Source organism: Vigna umbellata, chromosome 11 (genome assembly GCF_029865625.1).
Source record: "Vigna umbellata cultivar VRB3 chromosome 11, Vumbellata_1.0, whole genome shotgun sequence".
NCBI classification, from domain to species: Eukaryota; Viridiplantae; Streptophyta; class Magnoliopsida; order Fabales; family Fabaceae; genus Vigna; species Vigna umbellata.
In genome coordinates this window covers 31265622-31280936 of record NC_142175.1, presented here as the reverse complement: position 1 = coordinate 31280936, position 15315 = coordinate 31265622, and the positions used below count along the sequence as shown (strand labels likewise).

General features: G+C 30.0%; 3 protein-coding genes across 4 annotated transcripts in view; 2 read left to right on the top strand and 1 right to left on the bottom strand.

Moving 5' to 3' along the window:
* Positions 1-1114: 1114 nt before the first annotated feature.
* LOC124823802 (Ribosomal protein L18ae family) lies at positions 1115-4250 on the bottom strand. Its single transcript, XM_047296104.2, has 4 exons — positions 4090-4250; positions 1824-1950; positions 1611-1728; positions 1115-1440 (listed from the first exon to the last, which is right to left on the bottom strand). Exons 2-4 carry the CDS (start codon positions 1940-1942, stop codon positions 1387-1389), a joined length of 291 nt encoding a protein of 96 aa, XP_047152060.1. The 5' UTR covers positions 1943-1950; positions 4090-4250; the 3' UTR covers positions 1115-1386.
* Positions 4251-7662: 3412 nt separating this feature from the next.
* Positions 7663-11022, top strand: LOC124823766 (U-box domain-containing protein 51-like). Its single transcript, XM_088101402.1, has 9 exons — positions 7663-7831; positions 8135-8241; positions 8323-8450; positions 8538-8795; positions 8893-9087; positions 9208-9232; positions 9491-9592; positions 9824-10213; positions 10297-11022. Exons 1-9 carry the CDS (start codon positions 7663-7665, stop codon positions 11020-11022), a joined length of 2100 nt encoding a protein of 699 aa, XP_087957528.1.
* A 2691-nt stretch (positions 11023-13713) lies between these two features.
* The window catches only part of LOC124823804 (midasin-like protein), a 49273-nt gene continuing 47671 nt past the window's right edge, over positions 13714-15315 (top strand). For both annotated transcript variants that reach the window (XM_088101779.1, XM_088101778.1), the window contains exons 1-3: positions 13714-14076; positions 14437-14753; positions 15210-15276. In XM_088101779.1, coding sequence (XP_087957905.1) covers positions 13972-14076; positions 14437-14753; positions 15210-15276 — 489 coding nt within the window. In that variant the 5' untranslated portion in view covers positions 13714-13971. The remainder of the gene's footprint in view (positions 14077-14436; positions 14754-15209; positions 15277-15315) is intronic.

Sequence of the window (15315 nt, the reverse complement as noted above, 5' to 3'; positions counted from 1 at the left end):
ATGTCAGTTTTATAAGAGTGTAGTTGGATAGGGAGTGAAACGTGTAAATTAGGTGAATAAGTGTAAAGGGAGGTAGGAAAACAAATGCTTCCATTAGAATCATGTGTAACGTATATACTTACATTTTCCTTTTATATGAAAGAGCATTTTAGATACCTTTCGCTTTGGTCTCAAGTTTTCAATTATTAAATGTTTTTTATGTAAGATGCAAGGCAAGTGCAACCTAACATTCAACTTTAATTTAATTAACCAACAACAATCATGATAAAAATACTAATAATGTAATAACATTAGCAATGATAATAATTATGTAATCGTGTTATAATAGTAACAAAAATAACATTAATATTAACATAATTTGTATGTAATAATAACATTAATAATAACACCATTGACAACTTTTATTTCCTTTTCTTAAAAATATAATAATTTTTCTGTTAATACTTTGTATAATTATATGTTTTTATTATTTTGTGACTGATGTATTTCGTACTTTTATTAATTCCTTTAAATAAATTTTTAATTTCTTTAATCAACACTCAAGGTTTTAAAACATTATAAGAATAATGAAATACATATTTCCAAATACAATTAAAACAATTTTATAAAAAAATTGAAGTTTTTAAAGATTGAAAGTTTAATGCACTTGTACTTTCATATTTTAATTTGTTTTCTACTAACAATAAAATTATAATATATTAATTAAGCAAACTTTTAACTTACTTTTGTATATTTTAGCTATTTTTTAAATAAAAAGTATTACAAAATACAAAATTAGTTGCTCGTCATTGTAAACTAAAAAGTTGAAGGATTTTATTTATTTCTCTCATAAGCTTAAAACACTGTAAATTTCTGAATTAAAAAATTGTGCTTCAAAAACTTAAAAATGAAAGTGAATTTTACTTTTGTTCTAACAATATCTAACTTACATCATTTTAAAACTCCAACACTCCTTGACTCAATTTTTTTGCCAACCTTTCTAATTTTTAAAATCAAACATATTTTTCAAATATGCAATTTCTCAACGTAAATAATGTGAGAAACACCAGCACCAGCAGTATAGTTTCACTTCTAATAATTGAAAGGTAGCAACTAATTACCAAACCAAGAAACATACACACCAAAATAAATTGACTGGACCATCTTTTTGGATAAAATCTAGTGACATCATATCATCCTTGTCTACTATACACACAACACCAAAAAGGGGTGCAGAAGCAGCTCTATGTTCACATAATTAAATGGAACTAGCTTTGAACTTTTGGTGCCTAATAGCTAGAGCTAGATCATGGGTTCATCAGGCTTGCCTTTCTCATGTAGGGGCAGATGTTAGAAGTGATTTTTGTTTTCCTCCTTAGCTGGAGATAGATCAGTTGATAGAAAAATTTACAAGACAATAACAGCTACTGTTATCACCGCTGCAGTTGTGAAAACTAGAGCCTGCAATACCAATAAAAATGTACTAAAAACAAGATTTTTTTTTAAAATACTACAAGATAATTAAGATTTGACAGAGAAAACGAAACAATAGAAAATACGGATAACCTGTAAAGTAGAAATTTTGACAGTTGAAATGTTAAGGCATACTCATTTTTAAGCACAGGACTTACAGCAATTGCAGAAGCAGCAAGCCCAGCCCGCTCTCTCGGATCCTGGTGATAGTAATTTCCAAAGTAGAGAATTGTAGCGTAATACCACATTAATGGACAAACAAATCCTAGCAGAAGACTGACAAGAAAAGGAGAGGGGAGGAGAAGATGCAACCATCAAACTATGCAAGCAGAAGAAAGTGAGAAAGAGTAAATATGTACAGTATTACTCACGAGAACCATCCAATTCCACACCCAAAACATGGTAGTGGCTTATCAAATTTTCCCAGTAGAGGGTTCTCTGCATCCCCGATTGGAGCATACTTGTCTTTTCTTTGTTCAGCTGTATCCATCTAGAGCCCTGTGTATATTAAACTCAGGTTCAGTTTACTTTTTCTCACACAATAATCCATATAGTTCTCTTAACGAAAAGGCATTAGAATCATAATCCATATAGTAAATGGGAATAGATTTAGATAAAAGAGAAACAAGAAAAGGAAAAAAAATGATAAGTAGATGTCAACTGTCCAAGTCCCTGATCATTACCAAAACAAACAAAAGACATATTAACCAAGAGAAGCAACAGAACATAATGAAAAAGAGTTTCTACATCTTATTCCACGAAAAGAAAACCAACTACATTGAGATATTCATATATCTTTTAACTATGCATTGACAAAGAGGGAAAGGCTTTTGTTCTCATTTTAAAGTCTTTTCTGGGCATATCTAATGTTACCCTGTGTAACTTCATATCTGTTAACTGGTAACAGCTACTAATAGTACTTTTTGGTTTTAGACTTCCTTTGAGAACCAGAAAACCATCCTTTGGAAAAAAAAAGCTATAAAAGACAAGCTTTTTCTCAAACGGTAGTTTTCAAGTTTGGCAGCTATTCAAGGCCAACACACAAGTGGCTAAAATGCTTTAGTTTATCATTCCTTCAGACAGACAACAAAACTCGTGAAGAGGTTATAGTGAATGAAAACATTTTACTGAAGAGCTTCAACGATTGAACATGTAATTTACTTACTTGCATTTTACAGAGATGAAGCAGAATAAGTACTAGTTTCAGTGACATCATGGGCCTTTTACTAAAAGGTATCTCTCTATCAATTGGGAAGATGTAGGTTTAAAATTGGACGAGAATAGTGAGCTAAACCCCACTTTCTACAAAAATGATCTCTAGACTGTACATAGTTTAACACAAATCAGTCAAATTCAAAAGACCGTTTCCAGTTCAATGATTGACATGGGATTTGCATACTCTAATTCACTACATGTAAGAAGACAAGCGCAGAAATGTTTTGGGCAAAATTGATTTAAAGTACATATATTGCTTAAACAGTTCGGTGTCGAAGAATCCAGAAATGCATAATAATAGTTTTTGAGGCATCAATACAAGAACCACAGTTAACCAACAGCTTCTTAGGCATTTTAGATAAAGTATGTTGACACTAAATACTAATGATGATAGTAATATAACCCTCAGCAAACTGGGCATTTTATATAGTAATATAACCCTCGGCAAACTAGACATTGCACTTTTCTTTTCACGCGATAATTCTAAACAAAATGATATGGAATTCCACCATTTCACTAGAAATATCCTCGGACACAAGCTGGCCTCCTTATAAAGAACTCTCAAATCTCAACCCCGAATTTCACATAACTGGAGAGGACAGTTTCCTACCAAATTTTTTCAGTCCTAAATTACAATCAGTTTCAGCATCTAAGAGATAGACAATCCACATACTGAGGATAGTTGGTTCATGATAAAGAAGACAGTTTAGCTGAGAAAAACGGGATGATCAAAATCAAATTTAGATATTATAGATGAACTGAAGCTACCAATGAACAATGAAAAAATCTATTATTTTTCAACATCAGAATACATCTAATTCATCTATACAGTGGGTAAAAAAAAATTACACGCCAGAAAGGGAATTATCAATCGATACTTCAATTTACACACAGCATAACCAAGCATGCAGAAACACCCAATTATGAATGCTAATATAGTTTAACTTTGCATTGCTTTCTCATGAAAGTTAGAGGATCCATCACCTAAAAGGAAAAGTAAGAAAACACTCACGTCAGCCAATCCCCTGTCACTAATTGCATTTCAAGCTATTTCCCCAAAATTACCAAAATCATCAAACACAAGTCAAGTATAATTATGCAGAAACTTCAGAATCAATGTAAGAATAATGAGCATAGAAGCTTACCAAAATCAGTACTACCTTAGAAGGAAAGTTGTTAGCTTGCTTAAACAACATAAATAGAAATATAAAAAATAATAACAATGACAATTATTTGCCCCAAAAGCCTGCAATATAACAACAATTTTAAAAACTTCTACAAAAAAAAATCAACTTATTTAAAAATAGCAAAGACCCATATTCCATTAACGGAGTTCCTTCAAACCCATCTTTTAATTTTCCATCCCCTCCTCCCCAGTAAGAAATTTTTTTAACAAAAAATGTATAAAAATTAAAAATTCACCTTCGAAATTGAAGCAGAGGAAAATGAAAAAGAGAAGCGCTTCTGGGGAAGAAACAGGAAGCGCTTCTGTTCTACATGGCGGCGTTGTTCATTTGTTGGGAAGTAAGTGGATAGTACAAAGCGGAAATCTAGCTTTTTTCTTCTTCAGTTGCAGTGCAAAACAAATACACTATCTTGTACAATTGGGTTTGGGATCATGCAATACGACGTCGCGCTGATTTTACTTTTCTAAGAAAATATAATTTAATTTAGTTGTAGATAATCAGGTTAATAGTCTATTGAAGGTTGTTAATATTAGCAAAATATTTAAAATTTGTTTGAGTAGTAGTTAATATTTTGAGTAAATAATTTATTCAACATCATAAATATTTCTATATTTATTAATAAGGATATTATTTTGGATACCATTAATTTTAGTTTATAAATAATATCTAACTTAGTTAATAGAAGATTAATTATTTTTATTTCTAAATTAATTGTTATTTATTGATTTTCTTATAGTACATTAATATTAATATTAAGTTTTTAAAATTCTTAAATATATATTTAATATTAATATTAAATATATATTAATTTCACCAATCATTATCAACTATAAACAAACAATATTAAAAATATATTTTTAATTTACAAATAAGATATATTAATATTTATTTTACTAAAATAACTATATATCTACATTTTAATAAAATAAATATATAAATTTTATAAAACATAAACAGTACTTTTTTATTAAATTTTTAGCTATTTATCACATTAAATAATCTAATAAATAAGACTAATGTTATATTTTTTTCTATGATTTTTTATTTTAACTCGAAATTTTATATTTTCAAATGATTTGATGAAAAACTTAACCAAAAAAGTCAATTTAGTCTTTTAAAAAATAATAAGAATGCTAATAAATTAAAAATTCAAATCATGGTTCAAGATACTAAATCAGAAAACAGTGTCTTATTCTCATATGAAGAAAAGGCCAGCAAATAAAAGAAAGTGATTTGACAAAAATCATAAAATAAATTATTTCGCCTTCATCTTCAACTTGTATGATTGCAGAATCAATTATTTTATTGCGATTTTTAATCAACTGGAGTATGTATTAAAATCTATTCATAATCTAACATATATAATATAATTTGGTGATGGTTCGCTATTTTATAAAATTAAAATTTCAACTGAAAAGAACAAATACACTTATAATTGTAATTCAGAAAAAAAACAATGAATTTCACAATTTTAAAAATAAAACATAAATTAAGAATGATAATTGATAAGTGTAGTTAATTCAACGGTAAAACAGTTAAAAATTAAACGTTTTAAAAGAGATAAAAGTTGGTTTTGTTGGTAAAAACTGTCGCATCCCAAATATATAAATAACCACAATCATATAACTTATGCGTCCACATTTCAATAAAGAGAATAATAAAGAGAATAGTCAGAGTAGAATAATAGTTCAGTAGCTGATATTACAGTCATCTACAAAAGGACAGAACTTAAAACTTAAACAGTTTAGAATACTTCAAAATAACACCAACTTAAATTTAGAAATCCTAAAAATACTATACTGCATGATCATCATCCTCCAACTCTTGCTCCAAGGGAACCTCCTCAACAACATCTGCTCCCATCCAAGTGGATAATCATCGCAAAGGTAAACATACACAAGCAGCACACAACAAAGAAGCAAGGGTGAGCTAGATAAACAAGCAGTAATCATATAGTTCAATCAATAAATATCATCGTGCTTAGCTACATATAAAGAACAATCAAGGCATGCCACTTTAAACCATGACTCAACCACTCACACGACTCATCCGGATTGGTATAACTATCGAACTATTGGTCGTCTTTGCACTTGCGTAGTTCACTTGGCACTCCCCAATACTATGTAAGGTAAATCCCCATTTGTCTATGTCTAAACTCTAAGACTATAGACGAGAACCTCCCTCTACTCTCACCACTTACACTGCTCTCCTCTATTTGAGGATGAACAGTGCTTCGAGTGTAGGGATAGACATACCAGTTCAAAACTCCATACAGTTATACAGAACAACAACAACACCCCACACATCACTTTCAATCATCTTACCCACACATCACTTTCAATCATCTTATCCTGAGGTGTCCACTTCATACTCAATTACAATTTCCTTCTTTGGATTTTATTATTAACTTTATGAAATCTCTTTGTAGTCTTTTGCTTAAAGTGATTATTGCAGTTATTTAGATAATTTGGAGGATGATGGTATATTTCATAATCCAATTGTGTTTCCTTAGGAGTAATGGTTAGAAAGTAATATTATCTCTTATTTTTCGGTGTTCAAATTTTTCAATATTGAAACTAGGAAATGTATGGTGATTTTGTTTATGCACTTAATTAATATGACACAGATTCATATGCTAATTGAGGTGGATATTGATGGTCCAACTAGGGGTTGTTCTAGTTTGACTTCATGTGCTAGTACTTTTAGAGGAAGTCGAGGTGAATATGTGAGTAGTTTTTTAACTTTTTTAAATATAAAACTTATGATTACACAAAGTTAATGGGGCTATTTGTGCTATGGAGCATGCTTGTAGACAGGGTTTTCATAGGCTTTGGATAGAAAATGATTTTTCTTTAGTATGTCATGTTTTTTTTATCTAGGAGTGGTTCCTTGAGTCTTAGAGGAAAATGACATCAGTGCTTATATTTTTTTACATATATGTAGTTCAAAATTTTTCACGTTTTTCGTGAAGGAAATCATTTTGTTTATAAGTTAGCTAACTTAACTCTCATTCACATACAGAGAACAATATAAGTAGTTTAATTCTTTTTACCTACATGTATTTATTTAGATTTTTTTATATTAGGTATTTGTCTATGTTTCTCGAAGTATAATTTTTATCATGAGTTTGACGTGGTTTCTAATGCTTTGTATTCTTTCATTTTATTTTTCTATTTTAATAAATTTTTCTATGATGGGAAATGATTGATGAACTTTAAAATTGATAATAATACCTAAGATAATCTTATTTAAAAAGTCTCAAACTAACAATTCTGTAATCTATAAAATTTAAAAGAATCTCTACAAATAAAATAAAATAAAACATTTATAAATATGTAGAAACATTCAAGTAAACTGGTGAAAGTGATAAAATAAAGAGTTGTGACTCTTTACACTAAAAAAAGGACATAACATACTCGTTTGACACTCTAAAATAATTTAACTATTTTTATATTATTTTTTTAATTTTGTAACAAGCATAATAAAATGTTTTCGTCGCCATGATTATGTAACATTCTAATTTTGGCTACATGTTGATAACTTCAAACTAATATTTGTTTTTTAAATCTTATCTAAATTTATAAATAACATTGACAACCAACGTTAAAACTAAACTTAGGCACATTACATGCAGACACAAGGATTGCTAAAAATGGAACTCCAACTAATACTACAGTTCCCACCAGATCATGGTAGTTCGCTTTATAAAACAAGAAACTTTACGAGAACATAATAACCTCGTTCCTTGTGTCTCAAATAATCTAGTTTCTTCAATAATCCATTCCAACGCGAGGCACCATTACCGATCATGTTTTCCAAAACTCCAACACCTGTTGTAATCGGAAGAGACAGCACCGTGATCGCAGTAAGCGGAGGTCGACATAGCAATGGTGCTGTCAAATGGGCTGTGGAACACCTCCTAAAGAAGAACTCCTCATGCATCCTTCTTCATGTTCGAACTAGGACCATGCTTAACCGTAGGTACCTTCTCCTTAGCCTTTTTAATTTTTCAACCTTAGAAAATATGCACTTTTCACATATAATTCTGATACACAGAATTTTCTTTCTTTTTTGTTTTTATTTTTACTTTAAACAAAGTCTAAAGGTAGGTTTCTTTTGTTGGAAGTCCCATGTAGTAGAAATAAAACAAATTTAAAATATATAAGTGCATGTAAATCTCATTTTACAAATTGATGTTGTGAGTTAAGTTAGACTAAAGTCCAATTCAGCATGTTTATCATCACTTATGTACAATGACTTTTGAAATTTGGTTTCTGCAGCTGATAATACTAATACTAATGATGCACCCAAAAGTGGTCGTCCACCAACTGAAGAAGAGTTGCACCAGTTCTTTCTTCCCTTTAGAGGATTTTGTGCCAGAAAAGGGGTGTGTGACGTGTATTTCAGTGTATCTTGTATCAACTTGTGTATCATATATAATTACTATTATGGATGTTGATCATTTCAGATATCAACAAAGGAATTGGTCTTGCACGACCTTGATGTTACAAGTGCACTCATTGCTTTCGTTGATGACAATTGTATCAGCACCCTAGTTGTTGGTGCTGCTACTTCTTCCTGGGGTTCTATTCTAAGGTAATTTATTCTCTCACACGAACATTCACATGCAAATATTAGCAATTTTTGTATTGAATTTTATGGTTTTTGTGTGGTTTATTACAGGAGATTTAATAAAGACGATGTGTCAGCCACTTTAGCAAAATCCTTACCTGATACATGCAGTTTATATGTTATATCAAAAGGAAAAGTACAGCATATTCGACCTTCAGGTCATCATGGTCATCATCATCATCATCAACATGTTGAAGCCCCACCAGCTAAATCTATAAAAGATATAGTCAATTTCTTAGAAAGTGATCCATTGGAGCAGCCACACAAAGATCTCAACATTAACCAAATAGCTTTTGAAGATATAGAGAGGTATGCTTTCAGCCTTAAATCATAATTCAAGTTATTGGAAGCTTTATGACTTTATTACAGTATTGATTTGTTTATATGTTCTTGCTTGAATATACAGGAAACTAATCAAAGATGCAGTAAAACACCAATCTAATAATAAACTTTGGGAATATTTACGTGAAGAAACAGATTCACCAAAAGGTCCAATTGAGTACCCTCCATCACAAAATTCATCTGCAAATAATACTCCTGGAAATAGTGACAGCACGGGGCAATCACTTGGTCCTTCTTTGACAAATAGGTTAAATGAAAACCAAAAAATTGTTCTAAACGCACACCATTCTAGGACCAATTCACACCATTCTATTAGGAACATTTCACACCATTCTAGGACCAATTCACACCATTGTGGGAACAATTCTTACCATTGTGGGAACAATTCTTCTTTGAAAGATCAAGTAAGTGTTTTATTGTCTAAAGTAGGAAAATATCAATTTTTTCACATGGTTTAGCATTTAAGAAAGTTAAAAAAATACATGATTTCACAATCATAATAAGAACCAAGTTTGCATGCACATGTATCAATTTCAAAACTAACACATGATATAAAGCTTGAGGCTAGATTAACTTAACCTATATGCTTTACTCCCTACTTTAATCATTTGAAAGTTTTTAAGCATAATTGGCAAAAATTACATATCTTTTTTAAATTGCAGGTAAACTTTGATATGCAGATGAGGAAATTGAAATTAGAACTACAAAAAACTGCAGAGATGTATGGTATGGCTTGCAAAGAAGCTGTTCTAGCTACACAAAAGGTAAATTCATGTTATGACTTTTTGTTTAATGCGACGACACATTATTACACTCTTTTTAACCGTATATGGTTCTAGTTATTGCCTATTAAACATGTTATTAACTATTGCTTTTGTCAATGTTAAAACACAACTACTTTTTGTATACAAATTATACACATGTAGTTTGAGATCATGTAATGAATTCTTGTCATCCAATGTTGTTTATAATAATAAAAAAAACTGTCCAATCAGGCAATGGAGATTGAAAAGTATAGACAAGAGAAGGAATGCGATATGGAGGAAGCAAAGCTTGCTCAATCCAAAATGACTATGGAGTCAACAGAAATGTCAAAACAACTGGTAAAAATGGGGTCTCAGAAGAGAAAGGAAGTCGAATTAAAAGCCAAAAATGAGGAAGAAGAGACGATTAAAGCATTTCAAGAAGCTCTATATAACAATATTCCCTACAGAAGATATACAATTGAAGATATTGATGCTGCAACCAATAAATTCGATAATGCTTTAAAAATTGGTGAAGGTGGATATGGTCCTGTCTTTAAAGGACTTCTTGATCACACTACTGTTGCTATTAAGGCTATGAAACCGGATTTAGCCTATGCAGAAAAACAATTTCAACAGGAGGTAATAAAATTGTAGTTTTCTTTTTACAGCAATGTTTGCTTAAACCATGCCACAAGTATTTAACATGAACAATTTTCATGCAGGTCATGGTTTTAAGCACCATAAGACATCCAAACATGGTGCTTCTCTTAGGAGCATGTCCAGAATTTGGTTGTCTTGTGTACGAGTATATGGTAAATGGAAGCTTAGAAGATCGTCTGCTTAAAAGAGATAACAGTCCTCCAATCCCATGGAAAACGCGTTTCAAAATAGCATCTGAGATTGCCACTGGCCTTCTTTTTCTTCATCAGACAAAGCCAGAACCCCTGGTGCATCGTGACTTGAAACCAGCAAACATTCTTTTAGACAAAAACTATGTTAGCAAGATTAGTGATGTTGGTTTGGCACGACTAGTGCCTCCTATAGTGGCTGATCAAACCACACAATATCGTTTAACTGGTGCAGCTGGAACATTTTGTTATATCGATCCTGAGTATCAACAAACAGGATTGTTGGGTGTGAAATCAGACGTATATTCATTAGGAGTGGTGTTGCTACAAATCATTACAGGAAAATCTCCAATGGGGTTGTCACACTTGGTTGAGAAGGCTCTTCTGTCAAACACTTTAAGTGAGGTGCTTGATCCAAGTGTTACAAACTGGCCAATAGAAGCGACTTCATCATACGCTAAGTTGGCCTTAAAGTGTTGCGAGTTGAGAAAACGTGATAGACCAGACCTTGGTACTGTTGTTTTGCCAGAGTTAAACAGAATATCGAGGTTGTGGGACGATGAAAACATATATCCCCTCAGAAATTATCACATGGCTTGAGACCATCTTCATCCTACCCAATCTCCACGAGCAATCCAAGTATTGTTTTCTTGTAAATTTTTTATCATACATTATTAGAAGATTGGTAAAAGATAACAACCCATGATTCAATGTTATACAATAAAATTTTGCATTCTTAATATTTTTTCAATGAACTACGTGCACGATATACTAGTTATTGAATTTTGATGTAATTATTGGACCTTTTAACTATATGGTCGTGTCAACGTGATGACTTTAATACAAAGAAGTCGTGTCAATCAAAACATGACTTTTCCATAATTAAATTGAAGCCATGCCATGTTAACACATTTTTTTTGTATGGAAGTTATGGCACATTGGTATAACTTATTTATATTGAGGTCGTGGTACGTTTACATTACTTACCTTAAGTTGTAATTTTTAAAAAATGTAAACTAGATTGGTAATTTCAATGCTAAACTACTCTATATTAATAAAAAAGCCCCAATTATTACTGTTTATTAAACAATATATTTTATACTTTTTATGTTATGGCTTAATACTCTGGTCCTTGTATCCAAAGTGGTCCATTTTTTTGTGAAAACTTTTCAATTTTATCATTTTTGTTGATGATGTTTAAATCGTCAAGGGCTTAATGTTCACCTTAATCAATATTTCTGTTAAAATTCGTGACAAGGTAAGGCCAAGTGACTTGTGTCAATTATCATTAGTGTTAAATGTTAATTTTTAATTATTTCTAAATTTGCATTACAATTAAACACTAATTAAATTTTCCTAAATGCTTGATTTCCTTTCAAGAACTGTAATCATTTTTTACTTCCCCACCTTTGGGTTCTTTCTCGCCGAGAAACCCTTGTGCTGGTTCAAATCCATTTTGGCAAAGAGAGGAGGTGCTCTTCTTCCTCATTTTTCGTGCTGGTTCGACCTACATGGAACCTTTCTTCTCCCATTGTGTTTCTGGTTCTACTTCTTTTTGCAGTAGGGGAGCATTGTTTCCTTTTTCCCATTCTATGGTAATTGTTATGTGATATGACCTTATCTTGTCATGTATTTTAAAAATGGATAATTAATTGAATATTGACTAAGGTAGACATTATACCGTTAACAATTTAAATGTTATAAGCAAAAGAATCAAATTGAATAATTTTTACAAAAATAAAAACTATTTTGAATGTCGAAAAAAAATAAGACCATTTTGAACAATACTAAGATATATATATATATATATATATATATATATATGAACGATATTAAGCCTTATGTTTTCATATAAAAATATTTTTTTTAAAAAAAATTATGTGCCAGTTTATCACTTAGACTTTATTTCTATGAAAGAGTAATGTTATTTTTTTTAGTATGTTTTACTTCACACCTCATTGTCACGAATTATATTATAGGAGTTTTCTTTTTAACATTATTAAAAAAAAAAACAATAAGTACATGCACGTCATTATTGTTTGTAACGTGATTTACAGGCTTCTTAGGTCATATATTTAAAAATATTACATTACATGAATATAATAAAGTGTTATTTGTTAGAGATATGAAATAATTTATTATATATGATAATATGTTCGAGAGATTAGATAATCAATTATTATATTATAATATTTTAAATATATAATAGAATATGATAAAAAATATTATATCATAATATATTAATTATAAATATATATAATTTTATTATGTTTATGAATAGTTAATTGGAAAACATGAAAAGTTATATAGTTTGAAAAAATAACATAATTTAGTAGAAATAGTATTAAAAAATTACGGCACAATTACTTTTAAGAAATTAATTTATCATTTTAAAAGATAAATTATTAATTAATTTATTTTATTGAATAAATAATTTAATTTTATTTATTACAAAATAAAATTGTTCAATTATATATATATATATATATATGTATGTATGTATGTATATATTAATAACTTTATGATTTTAAAGCAATTTACTAAACAAAAGATTATTAAAATAAAAATTATTTCTCAAATTTACATTAAAGTTATAACATTCGTAAAATTAATTACAAAATAGTTTTTTTAGTAATATTATAATTAATATTTGATCGAAATAACAGTTATTTATCGAGAAATGTGGAAAAAAATAATTAAAAAAGTGTACATTACTAATATATACTATATTATATTATATGAAAGCGAAAAATATCAATCAAAAACACAATAATAAACATTTAATCTTTTGTATTAGTAAGAGGGTATGTTTATCTTATCCTATCTAACCCGAATTAATCTATTCAAACTTTTAAAATCCATTACTTTTAAAATATAATTGTTATACTTTGTAATCTCATATAACATGATATATTATTTTTATTTTATATTTTTATTAATTTTATTATTTAAAAATTAGAATAAAATACATTTAATTGGTATAATTAAATAACTACATAAAAAAAGATCTGTCATTATACATGCACACTTTTTAATAACACCTAAAATAAACTCTATATTTGATCTTTTAATATTTTCTTATCTACAATCCAGCATATATTTTATTCTTTATTTTTTTTTTACCAAACATTAACTATATATTTTAGTTTTTAATCTTTCTTTTACCAATCATTAACTATATATCTTTTATCTTTAAATCTTTTGGTATTTCTTTAACTGACAAGAATGCTAAATCCCTTACATATTTTCTTCTTCTTTTTAACACTTATTCTGTTGGCTCACCAAGATAACCTATATAAGGACTCTTAAACCCTAAAACCCCGCACGACGCAAGCAACAGCAGAGACTAGGAAGAGCAATTTATCGGAGTAGAATACTCGCGGCGGACTTTGACAGCGGACGGTGGAGTATATTTGATCGGCGGCAAACACTCACACCACAATCCTAACCTTCTCTAATTAACTTAATGGTTTTTGTTTTCTTTTAAATTTTATTTTTCTCTTTCTAATATTTCATTGTTCAGTTTATATACAAGTGTTTCAGCTTCAAATGGCTATTGACGGTAGTTTCAACCTTCATTCTTCGCTTCGGAGACTTCTTGATCGTTGTCCTAAGCTCCAGTATTTTCCGCAGTTTGAGTCGCTCGAACAGAGGGTATTGCCTCCATTCTAGATTGTTTGCTCTGATTTTTTTGTTTGTAAAAAGAGAATCTTATCATTGTACACTTTGAAGAATTTTGTTTCCTTGTGAAGACTTCAATACAATTCAACTGTATTTTGTACACTTTGAATTTTGAAAATGCATAATCTTATTATTGGAATATGTCGTATAAGAAAGTCTGACAACTTAGTACTACTGTAGAAACTTTTGGGAATCACACAGTTTTTGTGTATCCCACTCTTGTTTGATGAGCTCCACTCATGATTTAACACTCTTCCCTAAATTTTAACCAATGAGAGAAACACTCTGCTTTTGTATTATTTGTTTGTTTATCATGTTTTCTTTTCTGGACAGGGAGAGGTGACAGAAGAGGAAGTTGTTAATGAGCTAGGAGGGGTGTTTCTGCACCCGAGTTATACAATTCCATTGATGGGCTGTTTCCGACCGATTGCTCAACGAATTGTAGATAAAGCTGTTGCTTTGCTTCGACTTGTGCCAAATTTAAGGTCTATTCCCGAGGGCCCTGCCTGTGAGGATGATCGTGACAGTATTTTGGATGGGGTCGTGAATATCATAGAATTTTATAGTCAACAGGGAAGGGGTCTGGACCTTCATGAGCTTGCCTGTCTAGCTTTCTGTCGCGCTCTTGACATGGGTCCTTTTCTGTTGAGGTTCATATATTTCCGAGTCTTCTATTCGATAACAATGCTTATCTTTGTATTTGTTCCTCCTTTTTGTCCTAAATAATAGAAATGCTCTACTCATCCCCTTAAAACTCTATTTAATAATGTCAAGAGTTAGAAAAATACTTGTAAAGGTAAAAATTATTATTATTTTAAAATGAGTATTGATACTTCAATATTATTATTATTATTTTAAAATGAAATTATAGTTCATTGTGCTCTCTGAATCTTTGCATAATTATAAAGTGTACAGTGATTTCTGCGTTTTGAGGCAGTTCTTTTAATATTGTTGGTTTATTGTAACTTTAAAATGAAATGGAGGTTCTTTTATTATTGTTGCATTACTGTAATTGTTTTAGTGATCTGAGTTTTTTTTTTCTAGCTTGTTTTGTTCTGGCTTATTTTTTAATAACATTATGTGTTCTTCTTTGCTTCTTGACGCAGTTCTATATTAAGCTATTTCAATTTTGCTCCTGCTCCATTTGAAAGATTTTCACTGAAACAAGTTATGGTTAGTATATTTCTTTGTAAAGGTTTTTTGAGAAATAAT

Excerpts from the sequence above, each read along its gene's own strand:
- LOC124823766 (XM_088101402.1), top strand. The coding sequence starts at position 7,663 with ATGTTTTCCAAAACTCCAACACCTGTTGTAATCGGAAGAGACAGCACC. Across the intron at positions 9,088-9,207 it reads ACAAATAGGTTAAATGAAAA|GAACAATTCTTCTTTGAAAG; the intron begins CCAAAAAATTGT and ends TTACCATTGTGG. Across the intron at positions 9,593-9,823 it reads CTGTTCTAGCTACACAAAAG|GCAATGGAGATTGAAAAGTA; the intron begins GTAAATTCATGT and ends CTGTCCAATCAG.
- LOC124823802 (XM_047296104.2), bottom strand. The coding sequence starts at position 1,942 with ATGGATACAGCTGAACAAAGAAAAGACAAGTATGCTCCAATCGGGGAT. Across the intron at positions 1,729-1,823 it reads TGTGGAATTGGATGGTTCTC|TCTTCTGCTAGGATTTGTTT; the intron begins GTGAGTAATACT and ends TTTTCTTGTCAG. Across the intron at positions 1,441-1,610 it reads TTGCTGCTTCTGCAATTGCT|GCTCTAGTTTTCACAACTGC; the intron begins GTAAGTCCTGTG and ends TTGGTATTGCAG.